The sequence below is a fragment of the Neofelis nebulosa genome, chromosome 7 (genome assembly GCF_028018385.1).
Source record: "Neofelis nebulosa isolate mNeoNeb1 chromosome 7, mNeoNeb1.pri, whole genome shotgun sequence".
Taxonomy (NCBI): domain Eukaryota; kingdom Metazoa; phylum Chordata; class Mammalia; order Carnivora; family Felidae; genus Neofelis; species Neofelis nebulosa.
This window is the reverse complement of record NC_080788.1, coordinates 62,585,925-62,604,882: the sequence shown is the minus strand read 5'-3', so window position 1 is coordinate 62,604,882 and position 18,958 is coordinate 62,585,925. Positions and strand designations below refer to the sequence as shown.

The window sequence follows — 18,958 nt, the reverse complement described above, 5'->3', positions numbered from 1 at the left end:
TTAATTGGCAGCTTTTCTTTCTTAGGATGTGAAAAGTAATAGTGCACGGGGGCACCTCGGTGGCTCAGTCGGTTGAGCGTCCAACTTGAGCTCAGGTCATGATCTCGCAGTTGACGAGTTCAAGCCCTGCGTTGGGCTCTGTGCTGACAGCTCAGAGCCTGGAGCCTGCTTCATATTCTGTGTCTCCCTCTCTCTCTGCCCTTCCCCCACTCATGCTCAGTCTCTGTCTCAAAAATAAAGATAAACATTAAAAAAAAATTTTTTAATAGTGCACTTTATAATTAATGGCATTTTAGAGTCAATTAAGTATACATAGGTACTAGTCAGAGAAAATCCACTAAGGGGCCATACTATGTTCCAAATGTCTCCTTCCCCTGCACTATCTAGATGTGTTGAGTCTTGGGCAGAGAAAGTGAAAGTCATTGAAAATATTGAGTAGTCAATTATTATTCTTCATTTTATTTTATTTTTTTTTAATTAAAAAAAATTTTTTTTAACGTTTATTTATTTTTGAGACAGAGAGAGACAGAGCATGAACAGGGGAGGGTCAGAGAGAGGGACCACGAGATCATGACCTGAGCCGAAGTCGGCCGCTTAACCGACTGAGCCACCCAAGCGCCCCTCATTTTTTTTTTTTAATTTATTTTTTTAATTTAATGTTTACTTATTTTTGAGAGAGAGAGAGACAGAGCATGAGCAGCAGACAAGCAGACAGCGAGGGAGACACAGAATCTGAAGCAGGCTCCAGGCTCTGAGCTGTCAGCACAGACCCCGATGTGGGGCTTGAACTCAAGAGCTGTGAGATCATGACCTGAGCCAAAGTTGGATGCTCAACCAACTGAGTCACCTAGGGGCCCATTTAAATTTATTTTTGTTTGTTTGAGGTTTTATTTTATTTTTTTTTTTTTAATTTTTTTTTTTTCTTTTCTTTTTCTTTTTTCCTTTTTTTTCAACGTTTTTTTATTTATTTTTGGGACAGAGAGAGACAGAGCATGAACGGGGGAGGGGCAGAGAGAGAGGGAGACACAGAATCGGAAACAGGCTCCAGGCTCCGAGCCATCAGCCCAGAGCCTGACGCGGGGCTCGAACTCACGGACCGCGAGATCGTGACCTGGCTGAAGTCGGACGCTTAACCGACTGCGCCACCCAGGCGCCCCTTGAGGTTTTATTTAAATTCTAGTTAGTTATCACTTTAATAATTCTTATTCAAAGTGCTTTTCAGGGAGAGTGGAAAATGTCTCAATCCGTGGCTGACTGAACCACAGGGAAAAGAAGGAGAAGACTGCCGTTTGAACTTAAAAATTATGAAAAAATGCCAAGTCTTGAGAAAGGATTTAGGAAGAGGTGAAATCCACATGTCCAGTTCACAAAGCTGGTCAGTGGTTAGCCCTCTCTTGAGTTAGGGAGATAGTAGTAGTGATTCCTTTGCCTCTCTTTGCAAACCCATCCACAGCCTAGCTTTGTTGCAGTCCAGAGCTTTGATCCAGGGCAAAGGCTAATAGAACACAATTAGGAATCCCACTACATAGGGGCACCTGGGTGGCTTAGTTGGTTAAGCATTTGACTCTCAGTTTTGGCTCAGGTAGTAATCTCACAGACTGAGCCCCGTGTCGGGGTCTGTACCTTAAGTGCGGAGCCTGCTTGGGATTCTTTCTCTCCCCCTCTCTCTCAAAATAAAAAAAATGAACTTTAAAAAAGGAATGTAGGGGCACCTGGGTGGCTCGGTCGGTTGGGTGTCCGACTTCAGCTCAGGTCATGATCTCGCGGTTTGTGAGTTCGAGCCCCGCATTGAGCTCTGTGTTGACAGCTCAGAGCCTGGAACCTGCTTCGGATTCTGTGTCTCCCTCTCTCTCTGCCCCTCCCTTGCTCATGCTCTGTCTCTCTCTTCTGTCAAGACCCTCCCCCGTTCATGCTCTATTTAATGTTTTAAATAAACATTAAAAAAAAAAAGGAATCTAGTTTCAAAAAAAAAAAAAAAAAAAAAGAATCCCACTATGGGGCACCTGTCTGGCTCAGTTGTTAACATGTGACTCTTGATCTCAGGAAGTGAGTCTGAACCCCATGTTGGGTGTAGAGATTACTTAAAATCTTTTATTTTTTTTAAAGAAAGAATCCCACTACTACTACCACCATCACAGCCATTACAAAAAGGTGTTCAAGGGACAGAGAGTGTTTATAGTAGCATACTCAGTGAGAAAGCACAGATAGCTGGTTGCCTTGAAGTAGGGCTAGATTGGCAGTCATTAATTTGGTGAGACTTTCATCTCTCTGAATTCTACTCTCACAAAACAAAGTAATCTTTCAAACAGCAGTAATCTGTCATCTACAGGAATCCTTCCTTCCCTTTCCTCATATCTGCCCCACTGGTAAGAAATGAACAGCTCCACGAGGTCCCCGATCTCCCATTCTCCCCACATCGATCTTTACTCTTACTTGGAAGGCTTTCTGCTTTACACTTCTTGAAAGGAGGAACAGTTCTTGCTCCCCTTTTCTCTTATCCTATTTGGCTTTTTGGAAGCACACTGACCAAAAGAGCTTCCATATCTACTCTTTTTTTGGCAAACAAGTGGACCTACTCTTGCTAAATGGCTTTTGCTGGTAGAAATGAAGAAGAGAGCTGCAAAATAAACAAACAAAAACCCCAAAAAACAGAACAACAAAACAAAAACAAAATAAAAAACAGAGCTTCTTCTTGCAATTCTAAAATCCAAAAATCTCTGAAAACCAAAAATTGTATCTCTTTTTGGCAGCAAAACCTGAACTGACATACTATTTATATTCCTATTTTATTCCACTTAGGAGGATTATCTGCAGTTTCCCGGTTTTATTACAGAGTTGTTCCCAGACCCACTTCCAATGTTAATGTAATATTAAACAGTATCTAGTTGGTGTTAGGGTTTCCAAAAATGCAGAATTGTGAATTCTGAAACATTTGGTCCTCAGGTTTCAGATAAGGGACTGCAAATGTACTGTGAATCTGTACTGTTAAAGTTAATTGCTGAGCAAGATTCTTTTCTGTTCAGATTCCTAACTGCCTACTGGCTGAGTCTCTAGTAACAAGCAGTAGTGGTCCTCACATTGTAAAATTAAGATGATTAAAATTCTCTAGAACTGTTCTGTTCATAGTACCTTCCGAGAAAGTAAGATGAAGTTCAATTCTCAAATACCAACTTTAAGGGTTCATACACAGGGGCACCTGGGTGGCTCAGTCATTTAAGCATCCGACTTCGGCTCAGGCCGTGATCTCATGGTTTGTGAATTTGAGCCCCGCATCAGGCTCTGTGCTGACAGCTCAGAGCCTGGAGCCTGCTTCTGATTCTGTGTCTCCCTCTCTCTCTCTCTGCCCCTCCCCCATTCACACTCTGTCTCTGTCTCTCTCAAAAATAAACATTAAAAAAATTTTTAAAAATTCATAAATGTAATATTAAAGGCAATACAACATCTCATATGTTTTCAAATGTTGGAATGAGGTGGAGCCATGAGTTTACTGCTACTGCAAATCCCAATCCCTGCAGTCAGGGAACATGCACCTCTCACCGTTCACAATCTCGTGCCCAAAAAACATCTTCACTCCTGGAACACTTCGACCAGTCTCCACATTCTTCACTGTTACAGAAAATGATTCATTTAGTTATTAAAAAAGATAATATTTTCCTAAAATTTTAAGAAAATAATGCCCCCCAAAAGTGCCATATCTGAGTTTTATAAAAATCCTCAAATTATTTTCCCCCAAGAAATGAAGAGTCAATAATAAATTACAAAGCTATAACCTTGTAACAAATGGTATAAAGAACAGATTGGGGGTGCCTGGGTGGCTCAGTTGCTTAAGCAACAAACTCTTGGCTTTCGCTCAGGTCCTAATCTCATGGTTCGTGAGTTTGAGCCCTGCGTTGGCCTCCACACCTGGCAGCACGAGGCCTGCTTGGGATTTTCTCTCTTCTCTCTCTGTCCTTCCTCTACTCACACTCTCTGAAAATAAATAAATAAACTTAAAAAAAAAAAAAAAGAACAGAGGGAACAACGGTCTAAGAGGAACTTAAAGGGCAGTGGTAGCAGAGTGAATTTAAACTTCTCCCAAGAATTATTCTAAGGCTCTTGAGGCTAAGGACTATCTATTTATTATATTACTATTGTTTTTTTTTTCCACCTAATTCTGGATAAAATTTTAAGGCAGTTGAGTACTTCTAGAGTCCACACCCTGTTTCCTGTCATGCTACCTGCTCACAAGTACTGGTAAGGACAATAATCCAACTCCTGGCTCAAATACAGAGCTCTTACATGAGTAGATAGGTGAGTTAGGGAGAAGTTTAGATGTCATGTCTAAAATGATGTCGCTTTTCTAATTTTTTTTTTAATGTTTATTTTTGAGACAGAGAAGAAAAGACAGAGCATAAGATGGGGAGGGGCAGAGAGAGAGGGGGACACAGAATCTGAAGCTGGCTACAGGCTCTGAGTTGTCAATGTGGGGCTCAAACCCACATGAGATCATGACCTGAGCCAAAGTTGGATGCTTAACTGACTGAACCACCCAGGTATCCCTGGTGTCACTTTTCTAGATGGAAGTGCTCCCAGCAGTTGTATATTTCCATTCTGCTCAGCAATCCAAAATAATCGAGTTTCACCCTCACTATTCCACTGAATATATTCTTACTGAGGTCAAAAATCACCAACTGCCTATTTTTCAAATCCAAAAAAAAAATGTTTATAGTCTTATCACCCTTGTCTCTCATGTATCCTTTGACAATACTGTTCTCTCCTTTCTTCTTTGCCTTATAGGACACACTTCAAGTTTAGTTCTTTTCCTACTAATTTCCTAGAGCTATCATACTGAGCATACTGAACTAGGCACCATGCTAATTATTTGCCCACATTTGACTCTCCAGTAACATAGCGAGAGAGGCATTTCATTCTCTCTGTTATGGAAGAATGTGAGACTAAGAAAAGTTAAATAACTTGTTTAAGGTCACACTACTAAGAAAAGACAGGGTCAGGATTCAAACCTTGGCCTCAGTTATTTTAATACACAACTCCTAACCAATGTTACGCTGTCTCCCTCATTTGCTCCTCCCAATCTCTTTACCCGCCTCTACCACCTCTGACATCCTGACACCATTTTTTTTTAAGTAATCTCTATACCTAATGTGGGACTCAAACTCATGACCCCGAGATCAAGAGTCATTTGGCTCTTCCAAATGAGCTAGCCAGGCACCCCCAACATTCACTATTTCTACAACATGGATTATTTCTCTCAGTTCCACTCACATTTCCTAGGAGACTGACTGTAACATTCTCAAACTGAAATCATTACCTCCTCCCAGTATAACCAACAAACTTTCTTTTCCCATTTCTATCAATTAATAGTACTATACATGTAATCTTCTGAGTCAGTCATAAATGTAGGAGTCATTTTCCATTGCTCTCTAATTATCCAATTGATTACCAGGTTACTTATCCCATCTCTTATGTATTCCTAGAATCTGTCTCTCTCTTTTCCTTTCCTTGCTGAACCTTAGCTATCATTTTCCCTTTATTGGATCCCTTGGTTGTCAAACTAGTTCCCTGTCTATGCTCTCTGCCTATAGTTTCTCCCTACTTCAATCCTTCCTGCCGTCATAGTAAAAATACTCCTGCTTTGTTCAAATAGTATACAAAATTAGTAAACAAGTGTCAAGAAATACGTTCAATTTCTTTAGAAATATTTTATAAACAGGCCAAAATGAAATAGCACTTTTTACCTATAAAACTAGCAAGAATTTAGGAAAGATACACATCAGCAATTTTTTAAAAATATCCAATGTTACTGAGTATCACTTGCACATAGCTAGTAGTGAAGTAGAAAGGCACAACCCTTTAGAAAAACTATTTGGAAATATGCATCAAAAATATTTAAAATATCTATAACTTTTACCTAGTAATTTCACTTGTAGGAACTATTCCTAAGAAAATAATTATAAATTATAACAACTATTAGAGCACCAAGTATTGGATTAGTTAAGTGTCCTACTCTTGATCTTAGGGTTGTGAGTTCAAGCCCCACATTGGGCACCGTGATGGGCATGAAGTCTACTTAAAAAAAAAAATGCGGGGCGCCTGGGTGGCGCAGTCAGTTAAGCGGCCGACTTCAGCCAGGTCACGATCTCGCGGTCCGTGAGTTCGAGCCCCGCGTCAGGCTCTGGGCTGATGGCTCGGAGCCTGGAGCCTGTTTCCGATTCTGTGTCTCCCTCTCTCTCTGCTCCTCCCCCGTTCATGCTCTGTCTCTCTCTGTCCCAAAAATAAATAAAAAACGTTGAAAAAAAAATTAAAAAAAAAATGCGTATATACATATATAAGTATATATATATATGTATATAAGTGTGTATATATATATGTGTGTGTGTATATATATATATATACACACACACATATATATAATATGTGTGTATATATATATATACACACACACATATATATAATAACAACATTAAATTGTACTTCATAATGTGTTACAATGTATATATAACCTACAAATAAAAATTTTATTTTATAATTATAAAATACACTAAATATTTTTATTTTTTTTTTTTACAAAATGTTTATTTATTTTTGAGAGAGAAATAGAGTGACAGAAAGAGAGTGTGTGTGTATACACAGGGCACAGAGACAGGGAGACAGAGAATACGAACCAGGCTCCACACTGCCAGTGCAGAGTCTGGCACAGGGCTTGAAATCACAAACCATGAGATCATGACCTGAGCCAAAATCAGACGCTTAACCAAGTAAGGTACTCAGGTGTTCCTATAGTAAATATTTTTAAAACTATACTGTAAAATGTTTAGCTATTAAAATCCTCAACAAGATATTAGCCAACCAGATCCAACAATACATTAAAAAAATTATTCACCAAGACCAAGTGAGATTTATACCTGGGATGCAGGGCTGGTTCAATATCTGCAAAACAATCAATGTGATTCATCATATCAATAAAAGAAAGGACAAGAACCATATGATCCTCTCAACAGATGCAGAGAAAGCATTTGAGAAAGTACAGCAATGTTTCTTGATAAAAACCCTCAAGAAAGTAGGGATAGAAGGATCATACCTTGAGATCATAAAAGGCATATATGAAAGACCCAATGCTAATATCATCCTCCATGGGGAAAAACTGGGAGCTTTCCCTCTAAAGTCAGGAACAAGACAGGGATGTCCACTCTTGCCACGGTTATTCAACATAGTATTAGAAGTCTTAGCCTCAGCCATCTGATAACACAAAGAAATAAAAGGCATCCAAATCATCCAGGAGGAGGTCAAACTTCCACTCTTTGCAGATGACATGACACGCTACATGGAAAACCCAAAAGATTCCACACAAAAACTGCTAGAACTGATTCATGAGTTCAGCAAAGTTGCAGGATATAAAATCAATGCACAGAAATCACTTGCATTCCTATACACCAACAATGAAGCAACAGAAAGAGAAATCAAGGAATCAATCTCATTTACAACTGCACCAAAAACCATAAAATACCTAGAAATAAATCTAACCAAAGAGGTGAAAAATCTATACACTGAAAACTACAGAAAGCCTATAAAAGAAATTGAGGAAGACATAAAAAAATGGAAAAATATTCCATGCTCCTGGATAGGAAGAACAAATACTGTTAAAATATCAATACTATCCAAAGCAATCTACATATTCAATGCAATATTTATCAAAATAATACCAGCATTCTTCACAGAGCTAGAACAAATGATCCTAAAATTTGTATGGAACCAGAAAAGACCCCAAATAGCCAAAGCAATCTTGAAAAAGAAAACCAAAGCAGGAGGAATCACAACCCTGAACTTCAAGCTGTATTACAAAGCCATAATCATCAAAATAGTATGGTACTGGCACAAAAACAGACACTCACATCAATGGAACAGAATAGGAAACCCAGAAATGGACCCACAAACATATGGCCAACTCATCTTTGACCAACCAGCAAAGAATATCCAATGGAATACAGTATCTTCAGCAAGTGGTGCTGGGAAAACTAGATAGCAAAATGCAGAAAAGTGAACCTTGACCACTTTCTACACCATACACAAAAATAAACTCAAAATGGATGAAAGACCTAAATGTAAGATGAAACACCTTAATGTAAGATACATCAAAATCCTTGAGGAGAAAGCAGGCAAAAACCTCTTTGATCCTGGCCACAGCAACTTCTTACTCAACACATCTCCAGAGGAAAGGGAAACAAAAGCAAAAATGAATAACTGGGACACCATCAAAATAAAAAGCTTCTGTACAGCAAAGGAAACAATCAGCAAAACTAGAAGGCAACCGAATGAATGGGAAAAGATATTTGCAAATGACATATCACATAAAGGGTTAGTATCCAAAATCAATAAAGAACTTATCAAACTCAACACCCAAAAAACAAATCATCCAGTGAAGAAATGGGCAAAAGACATGAATAGACACTTCTCCACAGAAGATACCCAGATGGCCAACTGACACATGAAAAAATGCTCAACATCACTCATCATCAGGGAAAAACAAATCAAAACCACAAGGAGATACCACCTCACACCTATCAGAATGGCTAACATTAACAACTCAGGCAACAACACATGTTGGCGAGGATGCGGAGAAAGAGAATCTCTTTTGCACTGTTGGTGGGAATGCAAACTGGTGCAGCCACTCTGGAAAACAGTATGGAGGTTCCTTAAAAAATTAAAAGTACAACTACCCTACAACCCGGCAATTGCAGTACTGGGAATTTATAAAACGGATACAGGTATGCTGTTTCAAAGGGACACATGCACTCCAATGTTTATAGCAGCACTATCAACAATAGCCAAAGTATGGAAAGAGCCCAAATGTTCATCAATGGATGAATGGATAAAGAAGATGTGGTGTGGGGTGTGTGTGTGTGTGTGTGTGTGTGTGTGTGTGTGTGTATTTTACACAGCAATTACAAAAAAATGAAGGTATTATGCTAAGCAAAATTAGAGAAAGACCAGTATCATATGACTTTACTCATATGAGGACTGTAAGACACAGAAGAGATGAACACAAGGGAAGGGAAGCAAAAATAATATAAAAACAGGGAGCGGGACAAAACATAAAAGATTCTTTTTTTTTTTTTAATTTTTTTTTTTAACGTTTATTTATTTTTGAGACAGAGAGAGACAGAGCATGAACGGGGGAGGGGCAGAGAGAGAGGGAGACACAGAATCGGAAGCAGGCTCCAGGCTCTGAGCCATCAGCCCAGAGCCCGACGCGGGGCTCGAACTCACGGACTCACAGACCGTGAGATCGTGACCTGAGCTGAAGTCGGACGCTTAACCGACCGAGCCACCCAGGCGCCCCATAAAAGATTCTTAAATATGAAGAACAAACAGAGGATTACTAGAGGGTTTGTGGCAGGGGGGATGGGCTAAATGAGTAAGGGGCATTAAGAAATCTACTCCTGAAATCACTGTTGCACTATATACTAACTTGGATGTAAATTAAAAATAAATAAATAAAAATTAAAACAAAACAAAACAAAAGAAATAGACTCTAAATTACAGAGAACAAACTAATAGTTACTAGAGGGGAAGGGATGGAGGGGTGGGTTATTTAGTTGTTGGGGATTAAGTAGTGCACTTGTCATGATGGACACTGGGTTGTGTATATAGAATTATTGAATCACTCTACTGTACACTTGAAACTAATATAATACTGTATTTTAACTAAACGGAATTTGAGGAATAAAAAATAATTTTTAAAAACTTTAAAAAATAAAATAAAATAAAATGTTTGGCCATTAAATTGGAGTTTCAAATAACACCAGCAAAAGCTTGTTATTGTGTTAACTAAAAAAAGCATATAACATACCTAACTTACTATGTCAACTATATAAAATTAGTATAATTAAAGTCTATTTTTATCTAGACTGAACACTTTGTTGAACAATTATGTGGCATATCCTGATTGTTGTCCATTCAACGCCATTTATTCAGGCTAGCAAACTGCTTAGTCTCTCCACAAACAGGAGTGGTTTCTTGGACCTCCAGGGCATCTCTTTAAGGGGATTGACTAAGCTGGGAGGAACACTGCCCTACCTCTCTGTCCTCGTCCTCCTGTAACTTCTACCAGCCATCACATGGTCTTGAGGTTTGAAAGCATGGGCTAAAGATGGCAGAGCAGAAAGATGAAAAATCTGGATTTCCCTCAACTCTGGGGAGAGTCACAGTAGCACTGGGATGCCTGTCTTCTTTTATATAAGAGAATAAACTCCTAGTTTGAGCCACTGGATTGAGTTTGTTTCTAGTAGCTGAGCATTGTTCTCAAGTTACACAGGATTAAACATTTCAGGCAACAAGCTTGAAAACTTAGATGCCTCCTACTTAAAAAAATCTTTCAAATTATGGTGCACCTCGCTGGCTCAGTCGGTAAAGCATGCCATTCTTGATCTCGGGGCTGGGAGTTAGGCCTCATACGGGGCCTAGAGCCTACTGAAAATTAAAAAAAAAAAAAAAAAAAAAAGTCTTTCAAATTGTTCCTCATTGCTTTCAGAAGTGTCCAAATGCTATGATATGCTAAGGCCTTCTGATTAGTCCCATGTCTACTTCTCCACTCGTAAGTCTCACTACATCCTCATACTGAAATTTACTTAGGTTTCCTGAATGCACCAAGTTTTCATGTCTTTACATTTTTTGTACATGCTGCTACTTTCTGCATAAAACTGTGGTTCTCTCAAAGTGTGGTTCCCCAACTAAGCATCAGCATCACCAAGAAACTTGTTAGAAATACAAATTGTTGGCCCCCACCTCAGACCTTAAGAATGAGAATCTCTGGGAGGGGGGCCCAGGAATCTGTGTTTTAACAAGTTTTCCAGGTGTTTCTGATCCACAGCTAAAGTTTGACAATGACTGGCTTGAACCACCTTCCACTCTTTTCCCACCTAGCTAAATCCTACTCACCTTTGGGACACCTTCCCTACTATCCTAACTCTACCACTCCCAGATCTAAATTAACTGAAACTTTGGGGCACCTGGGTGACTCATTCAGTTGGGCATCTGACTCTTGATTTTAGCTCAGGTCATGATCTCATGGTTTGTGGGTACAAGCCCTGCACTGGGGTCTGTGCTAACAGTGCAAACCTGCTTAGGTTCTCTCTCTCCCTCTCTCTCTGCCCCTTCCACGCACACAAGCTCTTGCTTTCTCAAAATAAATAAATAAACTTAAAAAAAAAATTAACTGAACCGTTTGTGTTTCCATGGCATCTTGTGTTTCCCTCTATCAGAAGAGGATATCATACTGCATTATAGCTTTCTGCTTGCTTATCTGTCTCCTTACTAGACTCAGTTTTTTGAGGACAGTGACCATGTAACCCTTATCTATATCCCTGGTATCTGTCATAGTACCTGCAATAAATCAATAAAATATTATCAATATCAAAATAAATCAATAAAATAAACTATCAATAAAATATTACTGAGGGATGCCTGGCTAGGTTAGCTAGAAGAGCACGCAACTCTCGCTCTCGTGGTCATGAGTAGAAGTCCTATGTTAGGTATGCAGCCTACTTAAAATACATTTAAAAAGCAAAATTAACAAAAAAAACCAAATAATTACTGAATGAGTTACTATACTGCAAAAGTCTGGTATAGTCCCACCCTGGTCCACAAAGGTCTATTTTAACTTATAACATGGCTTAAGAATAACACTAATCTCTCAAATGCCACGTATACAAGCTTCAATTGTGAACGTGAAACTTCTTTCAGGGAGACAACTCTCCTAGCAAGTCAATATTCTAGCTGAATAAAAACTATATATTGGACTTTCAAGGTGAACACATGTAGGAACTAAGACGGTGGTACACCCAGAGAGGGCATGGAAATTCTGAGCCCCTTCCCACATAATTTTGCCAATGCATCTCTTCCATTTGGCTGTTCCTGAGTTGCAACCCTTAAAATGAACAGAATTGAAGCTGGGAGATATAGAGGCTACCTTGTAACCATGATGATGACAGATGATCACCGAGGTGGCAAAAGCACAAGGCACCTGGTCCCTCCTGGCATCTTTGAGTCACTGCACTATTCCTCAGCAGCCTATCTCTACACTTGTTTTTGCATGAGAAAAATTAATTTGTGAATTTGTCTGTTGAAGCCAAAAGTAAATCTACCTTTGTCTTTGTGAATTTGTCTGTTGAAGCCAAAAGGAATTCTATCGAATCAAGTGATGATTTTTAATTTCAAGACACATATGGAAAGAAATTAAAAAGTACCCAATGAAAAAAGAACCTACACATTGAAAATTTTCACTATCCTGTAAACAAAAGTATAGAAGTGGGGACAAGCCAGCATATATAGCCATGTTTTCTGTCGGGGAAAATAGCATTCTAATCTTCCTCCTACCTCTTTCCTAGACTAGGAATGACTCCCTCCCAGTTGCTAATGAAGCCCAGAGCCATCACCCAAACTTAGCTATTAATCTCTTAAAAAGCAGAAGATGATGAGAAATAAAATGAGACCTTTCTTCAGGACAACAATCTTGTTAGGGTCCACATGCTGGAGTACTCCCTCAAAGATGCCACAAACCAATGTGAGTTTCACCCTTCTCCACAAAATCTGATTGAGGAAATGGTAGTCGCTGCTGGGATCCATGCTATTTGATTCCAAAAGCAGTCTTCAAACAATCTTCTTTAAGTGTCCAACCACTTGAAAATAAAAGAGATCTATGATTTTAAAAATATTTTTGGGGGAATGAGGTTATTTTCCCTTTTCCCATACCTGGAAGGAACAAGAAAAATAAAAACACGAGAGTAATTCAGTTTTGCTCACTCATCTTTTTAGAATGATAATGGGGAAAGGACCATTGCAAGCACCAACTCTAATTTATACATGGGAAATTGAAAACCATAAAACTTCAGGCAAGGTTTGGGTTCTTGGTCTATACAATGAGGTAATACTACCTTTCATTGCTTAGCTAAATGGAACAAGCAGAACATTTAGAGGCTTTTAAATGGCATATACATTTATCTTTTTAACACCAACCAACAAACCAAAAACCCTTAAAGAGCAAATGGAAAAAAACCCAAAAAACTGATATTGGCAAAATACTTGCCAATACATGCTGCCATAACCGCTCACCCAGAAATCTCTGGGATCTAATTTCTCCTGGTCTCTTCTACATTAGTAACATTTCCAGAATTTGGCAGTCTTACTAACTAAACCGTTAGAACTATTACAATTTTATGCATGACCAATCCAGCTGCCATGTCAGAGCAGTTGAAGAGAGACAACACTAGATCAGACAAGAGCAAGTCAACCATGGAAACTACCCACTGAGACTGGAACCGTGGCCTCATGCTAAGTCGTCAAAACCTTAGGTAAAGCTTAAAAGTAGTGTAGATACTAAGTGACAGTGGTCAGAATTTGCTTCTTCCGCATCTCAAAGGGGTTCTGTACAAAGCAACACTCAAAGGGTGGGGAGGGGGTGAAAAGGCATTGAAGCCACAGGAAAAGAACTGGTTCACCGGAGAGAGTGTACTAATTTAACGGATGGCTTAAACATTTTCCAGAAAACAATGTCATAAAAACAAAATGCAAAATTCCTCATTGTTAAGGCAAAATAAAGAACTTCAAGTAAATGGCGGACCATACGCTGAGAATTTAATCTCGTCCGCCGATAGATTATTTTCTCCCCCGAAGGGAAGTTTGGGAAATCCTGTCCCAATTTCACGCAAATGGTGACTCCCTCGAGCTTCAGTCTTGAGCTAAAAAAGAATGGGCTGCTTTTACGGAAGAACTCTTGGAGAGTTTTACGCAGGCGTTGGCGGTTACCAAAAGACAGTGCCGAAAACAAACCGAAAAACGCGGCGCCGAACACCCACACCGAGGACCGGACGCCAGCCGGACGCAACCAGGGGTGCCGGCTGTTTCCCAAGGAGCCAATCGGCACGCAGCCCTGAAGCTGGCTCCCGAGCGTCCCCAGCGGCCAGGAGGTGAGAGAGCCTCCAGAAAAAAGGAGGTGCAACTCCCAGCATGCAGTTCTCAAGAGACACACCCTAGCGTTGCCCCAGGAGACGTTTTGTCTATATTTTTGTTTCTCTCTGGAGTCCCTGCCACCTGTGGGTGGGATTTCCACTTTTTGAGTTCTGCGAGAAACGGGTTGCCTACGCTGCCTGCTTCAGGTTAGCTTGTTGTAAAACTATGGGTCGACGACGTTGCCCTTTTAACTGCGGTCGCTAGAGCCAGAGTGGCATTGCCTTTTTAAGGCCGGTAGCATCATGCTTCCGGGGGCGTGGTCTGCGCTTAGGAATACCCGGCCCTGCGCTGGGCTGATTCATTCCGGGGCTGGAGCTAAAAGCGTCAACGTCGACTTCTGCGCCGGGTGCAGCCTCGCTCCTAATTGGTTGGTCCTCGGACCGCCCTCCTCCGCTCGCCACCTCTGGGTTCCCTCCCTGGTCCGCAGTAAGAACACTGCCCTCTCGTCTCTTGACCCTTGGGCCTCTCTCCCTTCCCTCCCTCTCTCCTTTCGCCGCTGTCGCTTCAGGCGCCCCTGCTCCCGGAGCAGCTTCCGGCTCGGTGATGGGGTCTCGGGCTTCCACGTTATTGCGGGACGAAGAGCTCGAGGAGATCAAGAAGGAGACTGGCTGTGAGTTCGGGTAGGGGGTGGGAACGTGGCCGGGCGCCTCTGGCTGGTCTCAGAACCGAGGACGGCTGTCGTTGAGGTCTGGAGCTGGGGTGCCCAGAGATTGCCGGGGTCCTGGGCAGCCTCCAGCTCTGGAGCTTTGTGGCCGAGGGCTAGAGCCGTGGGCTCAGGCTCCTGTGGAGCTGTCCTTTCCCGTCAAGACCGGAGTCCCCATCATCCTCAGAGCACAGGCACCGCTCTTTTCTCTTCTTCCTGCTCATGAAAGCGCCCCCCGCCCCCAACTCCTTTGCTTTATCCTACATTGCACCAACCTCGAATTCAGGAGCCCTGGATGGATCCTGTAGAAAGCATACTCCGTTCCTGTGACGGTTCTGGGCAAGCACTTAAAACCACTGTCGACTATGAGAAATCACAAATAAATTCTTTCCACAACTGTAAAAATAAGTTTAGAAAGCAAGATCATATAGCAAGGCTTTGGAAGACGTGACCTAGTGACAGGAGACCTTTAAAGAATCAGGGATCTGAGAGTGTGAGACTTCTTTCATTCTGGACCTGTGGAGAAAAAAGCACGGATACTGTGACCATCAGTTTTTGCTTACACTGAGGACGTTTGTTGTTCTAATTTCAGATATATTGATTTCTACTACGCTGGTGTACTTTATGCAGTCGCTATGGAAATTGGATGTGCTCCAAAATCTCAGTGTAAATTTGTACTAGGAACTGATTTTTTATAGTCCAGTCTCTTCCTCATTAACCAGAACATAGGGTCAACAGGGATTTGGGGATTCAGAAGCTCTGTGTAACACCATCACACTTTTTTTTTTTTTAATGTTTATTTATTTATTTTGAGAGAGAGAAAAAAGAATCCCAAGCACGCTCCTCATTGCCAGTGCAGAGCCTGACCTGGGGCTTGAACCCATGAACCATGACATCATGACCTGAGCCGAAATTAAGAGTTGGACCCTTAACTGACTGAGCCACCCAGGTGCCCCACACATTTGTATAGCTCTTGATGATGCATAGAATATTTTCTCCATAATCCTTTATGACTCTTGTATTTTACCTGAGTTATTGTCTGAGCTCAGTCTCTTCATGATAACCTGTCTTTGATAATGAGGTGACCAGTAAGTAACTCAGTGGCCCATAAGCAGGTAATGTTGAAGGATTCTTGGGGGAACTACAGAATTACTCAAGCAATGGTAGCCTGAGAGAAATTGAATGCTCTCCTATGTTTTCTGACAAATTTAACTGTCGAGAATCTTCAAGTTGGAAGGGATGTTATCTAGCTGTTGTCAGATTGGTTTACTGCTTTCAGCATCCTCTATCATATGGCCAATAGTCTCTCCATAAAGACCTCTAAGGATGATGAGCACACTACCTACTGATTTTCGGTGAATGACAGAAAGTAGTTAGCTGGTTATAATGTGTAATACTTGTTTGGCCACTTGACCTTATGGTCATTTTATGACTCAATCAGACTCCCAAGAGTAGAAATACAGGCAATTTGGAGTCAGCAAACATTTTATTAAATTTTGTGGCCTTGAGCTCCGGCCACACTTAGAAATACTGGAACTACTTTAGGTCTAAGGTGACACCAGAATTAAAGCATTCATACTTAAAATAGAAAGTCACATAATGAGGAAATGTAAGCCATAGTGTGGATGAGAAAAAGCTATTTTTGCCTGAAGATGAAGGGAGCACTAATCCCATTTGGGTTTATTTACATTTGACCAAATGGAAAGGTCCTGAACTGCTATAGAACTGTTAAATTATTTTGCTGTGTGGCTTGTGGAGAAACAGAACTACATATTCCTGTAAGAGCTGTTTTCCTAGTTGCCAAAAAGTGAATCAAGCCTGACAGAGATTCTCAACCACAACCAGTGCAAATGTACCTTGAACCAGAAAGCCTAATGAAACAACAGGTTACTGACTTTTTGCATTATCTGTATTTGTACTATGCCAGGTACTCAAAGCAGATACCGACAAAAGATGCCTTTAAGAGTTATTATTAGCATTATGACATAATGTAGCTGAAATTATGTGCCACCCACCTCCAGCAGTCAGAGAAGACAAGTCTGTGGGCTGGTCTTGGGGAGGACAGGAATTGGGCCCTGATGAATACATGAACGGATTAGATTTAGGTAAATTAACCTAGGGCATTTTGGGTGGCTTCCAAGAGCATTGTCCCTCAGCCTGCTACAGAGTCATTCCTCTGCCCTGGGAGTTGAGCCATCAGTTTATCTGGTTAGTATCCAACAGCAGAGTTGATTTTTAAAGCAGTAATTTTAGCATGATGCAAAAGGTTTAGATGACTAAAAACAGATACCTGAGGGTGAAGTGGAGAAGTGGAATTTGTCCAATTTTTGTCTGCTTCTTGTTCCATTAAGAGTTTGAGGAACTATCAGAAACACTTTCAAGTTAAGGACAAGTAGTAAGGCATTTCACTACTTCCTTTGCCAGTAAGAAAATGTAGCATAACTGAGGAAAACTGACTTTATATTCAATATGAAAGGTTTGCATTGGAATTAATGATTATATTTAAACATATTTTCCAGAAGTCTAAATTGATTAGAATTCAAGTGTAACTGGTTTAGCCGGTATTTGAAATTTAATCTCTTAAATGTCTGGCCAACTAAGTCTAGGTAAGAATTACCTGTTAGCTTCAGTTTTGTCATCTTCAAATGAGAGTAATAGTACCTACTTTATAGGATTCCTCTGAGGACTAAATGAAATAAATTATGTAAACTACTTAGAATAGTGCCTGATAATTGGATTACCAGGTGAGTGTCAGCTATTATTTTGAATTGTAGATAAGAATCATCTTATTGGGAAAATATTTGCATAAGCTAGTATAAAACTATGTCTAGAGTTATGTAAGTGGGGAGGTGATAGCATTGTCTACATTTCCTATTTTCAGGGGACATCGGTCTAGGAATCGAGTACAGATGTTATTTTCTCAACTCTATAGAAATAAAACTTTTAAAGGAATAGAAATCTTGACGTTTCTAACAGTTTAAAAAACACCGTGTAAAACATTTATGGAGCCCATAGGTGGCTCAGTCTGTTGAGCATGTGACTTCGGCTGAGGTCATGATCTCGAGGTTTGTGAGTTCGAGCCCTGCCTAGAGCTGTCTACTGTCAGTGTGGAGCCCACTTGGGATCCTCTGCCCTCCCCTCTCTGCCCCTCCCTGCCCCTCCCACACTCATACTCTCTCTCTCTCTCTCTCTCTCTCTCTCTCTCAAAAATAAATATTAAAAAAACAACGACAATAACATCTTTAGGGGCACCTGGGGGGGGTGCTCAGTAGGTTCAGCGACCAGCTCTTGATTTCAGCTCAGGTCATGATCTCATGGTTCTCGAATTCAAGTTCCCCATCTGGCTGACAGCTCAGAACCTGACAGCTCAGAGTCTCCCTGGGATTCCCTCTCTCTCCCTCTTTCTCTGTGCCTTCCCCATTCACTCTGTCTCTCAAAATAAATCAACAACAACAAAGTACTGACTTAAAAAAAAAAACAACTTTAAACCATTTTGTGTTGGGGGGTACCTGGCTGGCCCAGTCTGTAGACCATCTGGCTCTTGATCTTGGGGTCGTGAGTTTGAGCCCCACGTTGGGTATAGAGATCACTTAAATAAATAAAGCTTTATAAAATAAATAAAAATTAAAGAAGAATAAAGCATTTTGTGTTGTCATAAAACATTTGCTATATATTTTTTTGTTCTGTTACCTTATTTCACAGTTCCGCATTTTCATAAATTAAAACTCAGTTGAATAAAACTTGTCATGGGGGAAAGTCACAAGGGTTTTGGGAGTTTCTATAATCTGCACACTTAGTTCTTTTAACTGTAGCAATAAACTGGCTGTGGATTGCTTAAAACCATCTTTTAAAAATAGCCACTTATCCGTGAGAAACAATTCAAATCAATGGAGTAGTAATGAATGCGCATTAATTAATTTTGGGGAGAGAGAGATAGAGAGAGCAAGTGCATGCGCTCAAGCAAGGATGAGGGTCAGAGGGAGAGAAAGAGGATCTTAAGCAGATTCCATGCTCAGTGTGGAGCCAGATGTGGGGCTCAACCTCAACTGAAATCAAGAGTTGGACACTTAACCGATTGAGCCACCCAGGCACCCCACAGTCATTTTAGTCTCTAGTTCCAGTATGTGTCATGTGGTATGGGGAAGGTGTGGAGGCTGGTGAGGTTTTCTTTGTTTGAAAAGGTGTACTGGTAGGTTTTTCTGTATGGACAAAGAGCACAGCATGACAAAGGCAATTGCTTGAGAATAATTTCCTGGGCTAGAATCTAAGTGAAAATTCAACTTCATGCCGTTGCCATCTAAGGATGCAAGA

General features: G+C 40.6%; 2 protein-coding genes across 6 annotated transcripts in view; one reads left to right on the top strand and one right to left on the bottom strand.

The window, feature by feature from the left end:
• The window catches only part of EXD1 (exonuclease 3'-5' domain containing 1), a 64,888-nt gene extending 50,910 nt beyond the window's left edge, over positions 1–13,978 (bottom strand). For 2 of the 4 annotated variants that reach the window (XM_058738142.1, XM_058738141.1), the window contains exons 1-2: positions 12,489–13,978; positions 3,538–3,606 (exon numbers count right to left, since the gene is read on the bottom strand). In XM_058738142.1, the coding sequence (XP_058594125.1) occupies positions 3,538–3,606; positions 12,489–12,621 (202 nt within the window). In that variant the 5' untranslated portion in view covers positions 12,622–13,978. The remainder of the gene's footprint in view (positions 1–3,537; positions 3,607–12,488) is intronic. The other 2 variants (XM_058738140.1, XM_058738139.1) reach the window with 2 other exon arrangements.
• Positions 13,979–14,231: 253 nt separating this feature from the next.
• Positions 14,232–18,958, top strand: part of CHP1 (calcineurin like EF-hand protein 1) — a 46,469-nt gene continuing 41,742 nt past the window's right edge. Inside the window, exon 1 of one of the 2 annotated variants that reach the window (XM_058738150.1) lies at positions 14,232–14,614. In XM_058738150.1, coding sequence (XP_058594133.1) covers positions 14,247–14,614 — 368 coding nt within the window. In that variant the 5' untranslated portion in view covers positions 14,232–14,246. The remainder of the gene's footprint in view (positions 14,615–18,958) is intronic. The other variant, XM_058738151.1, reaches the window with a different exon arrangement.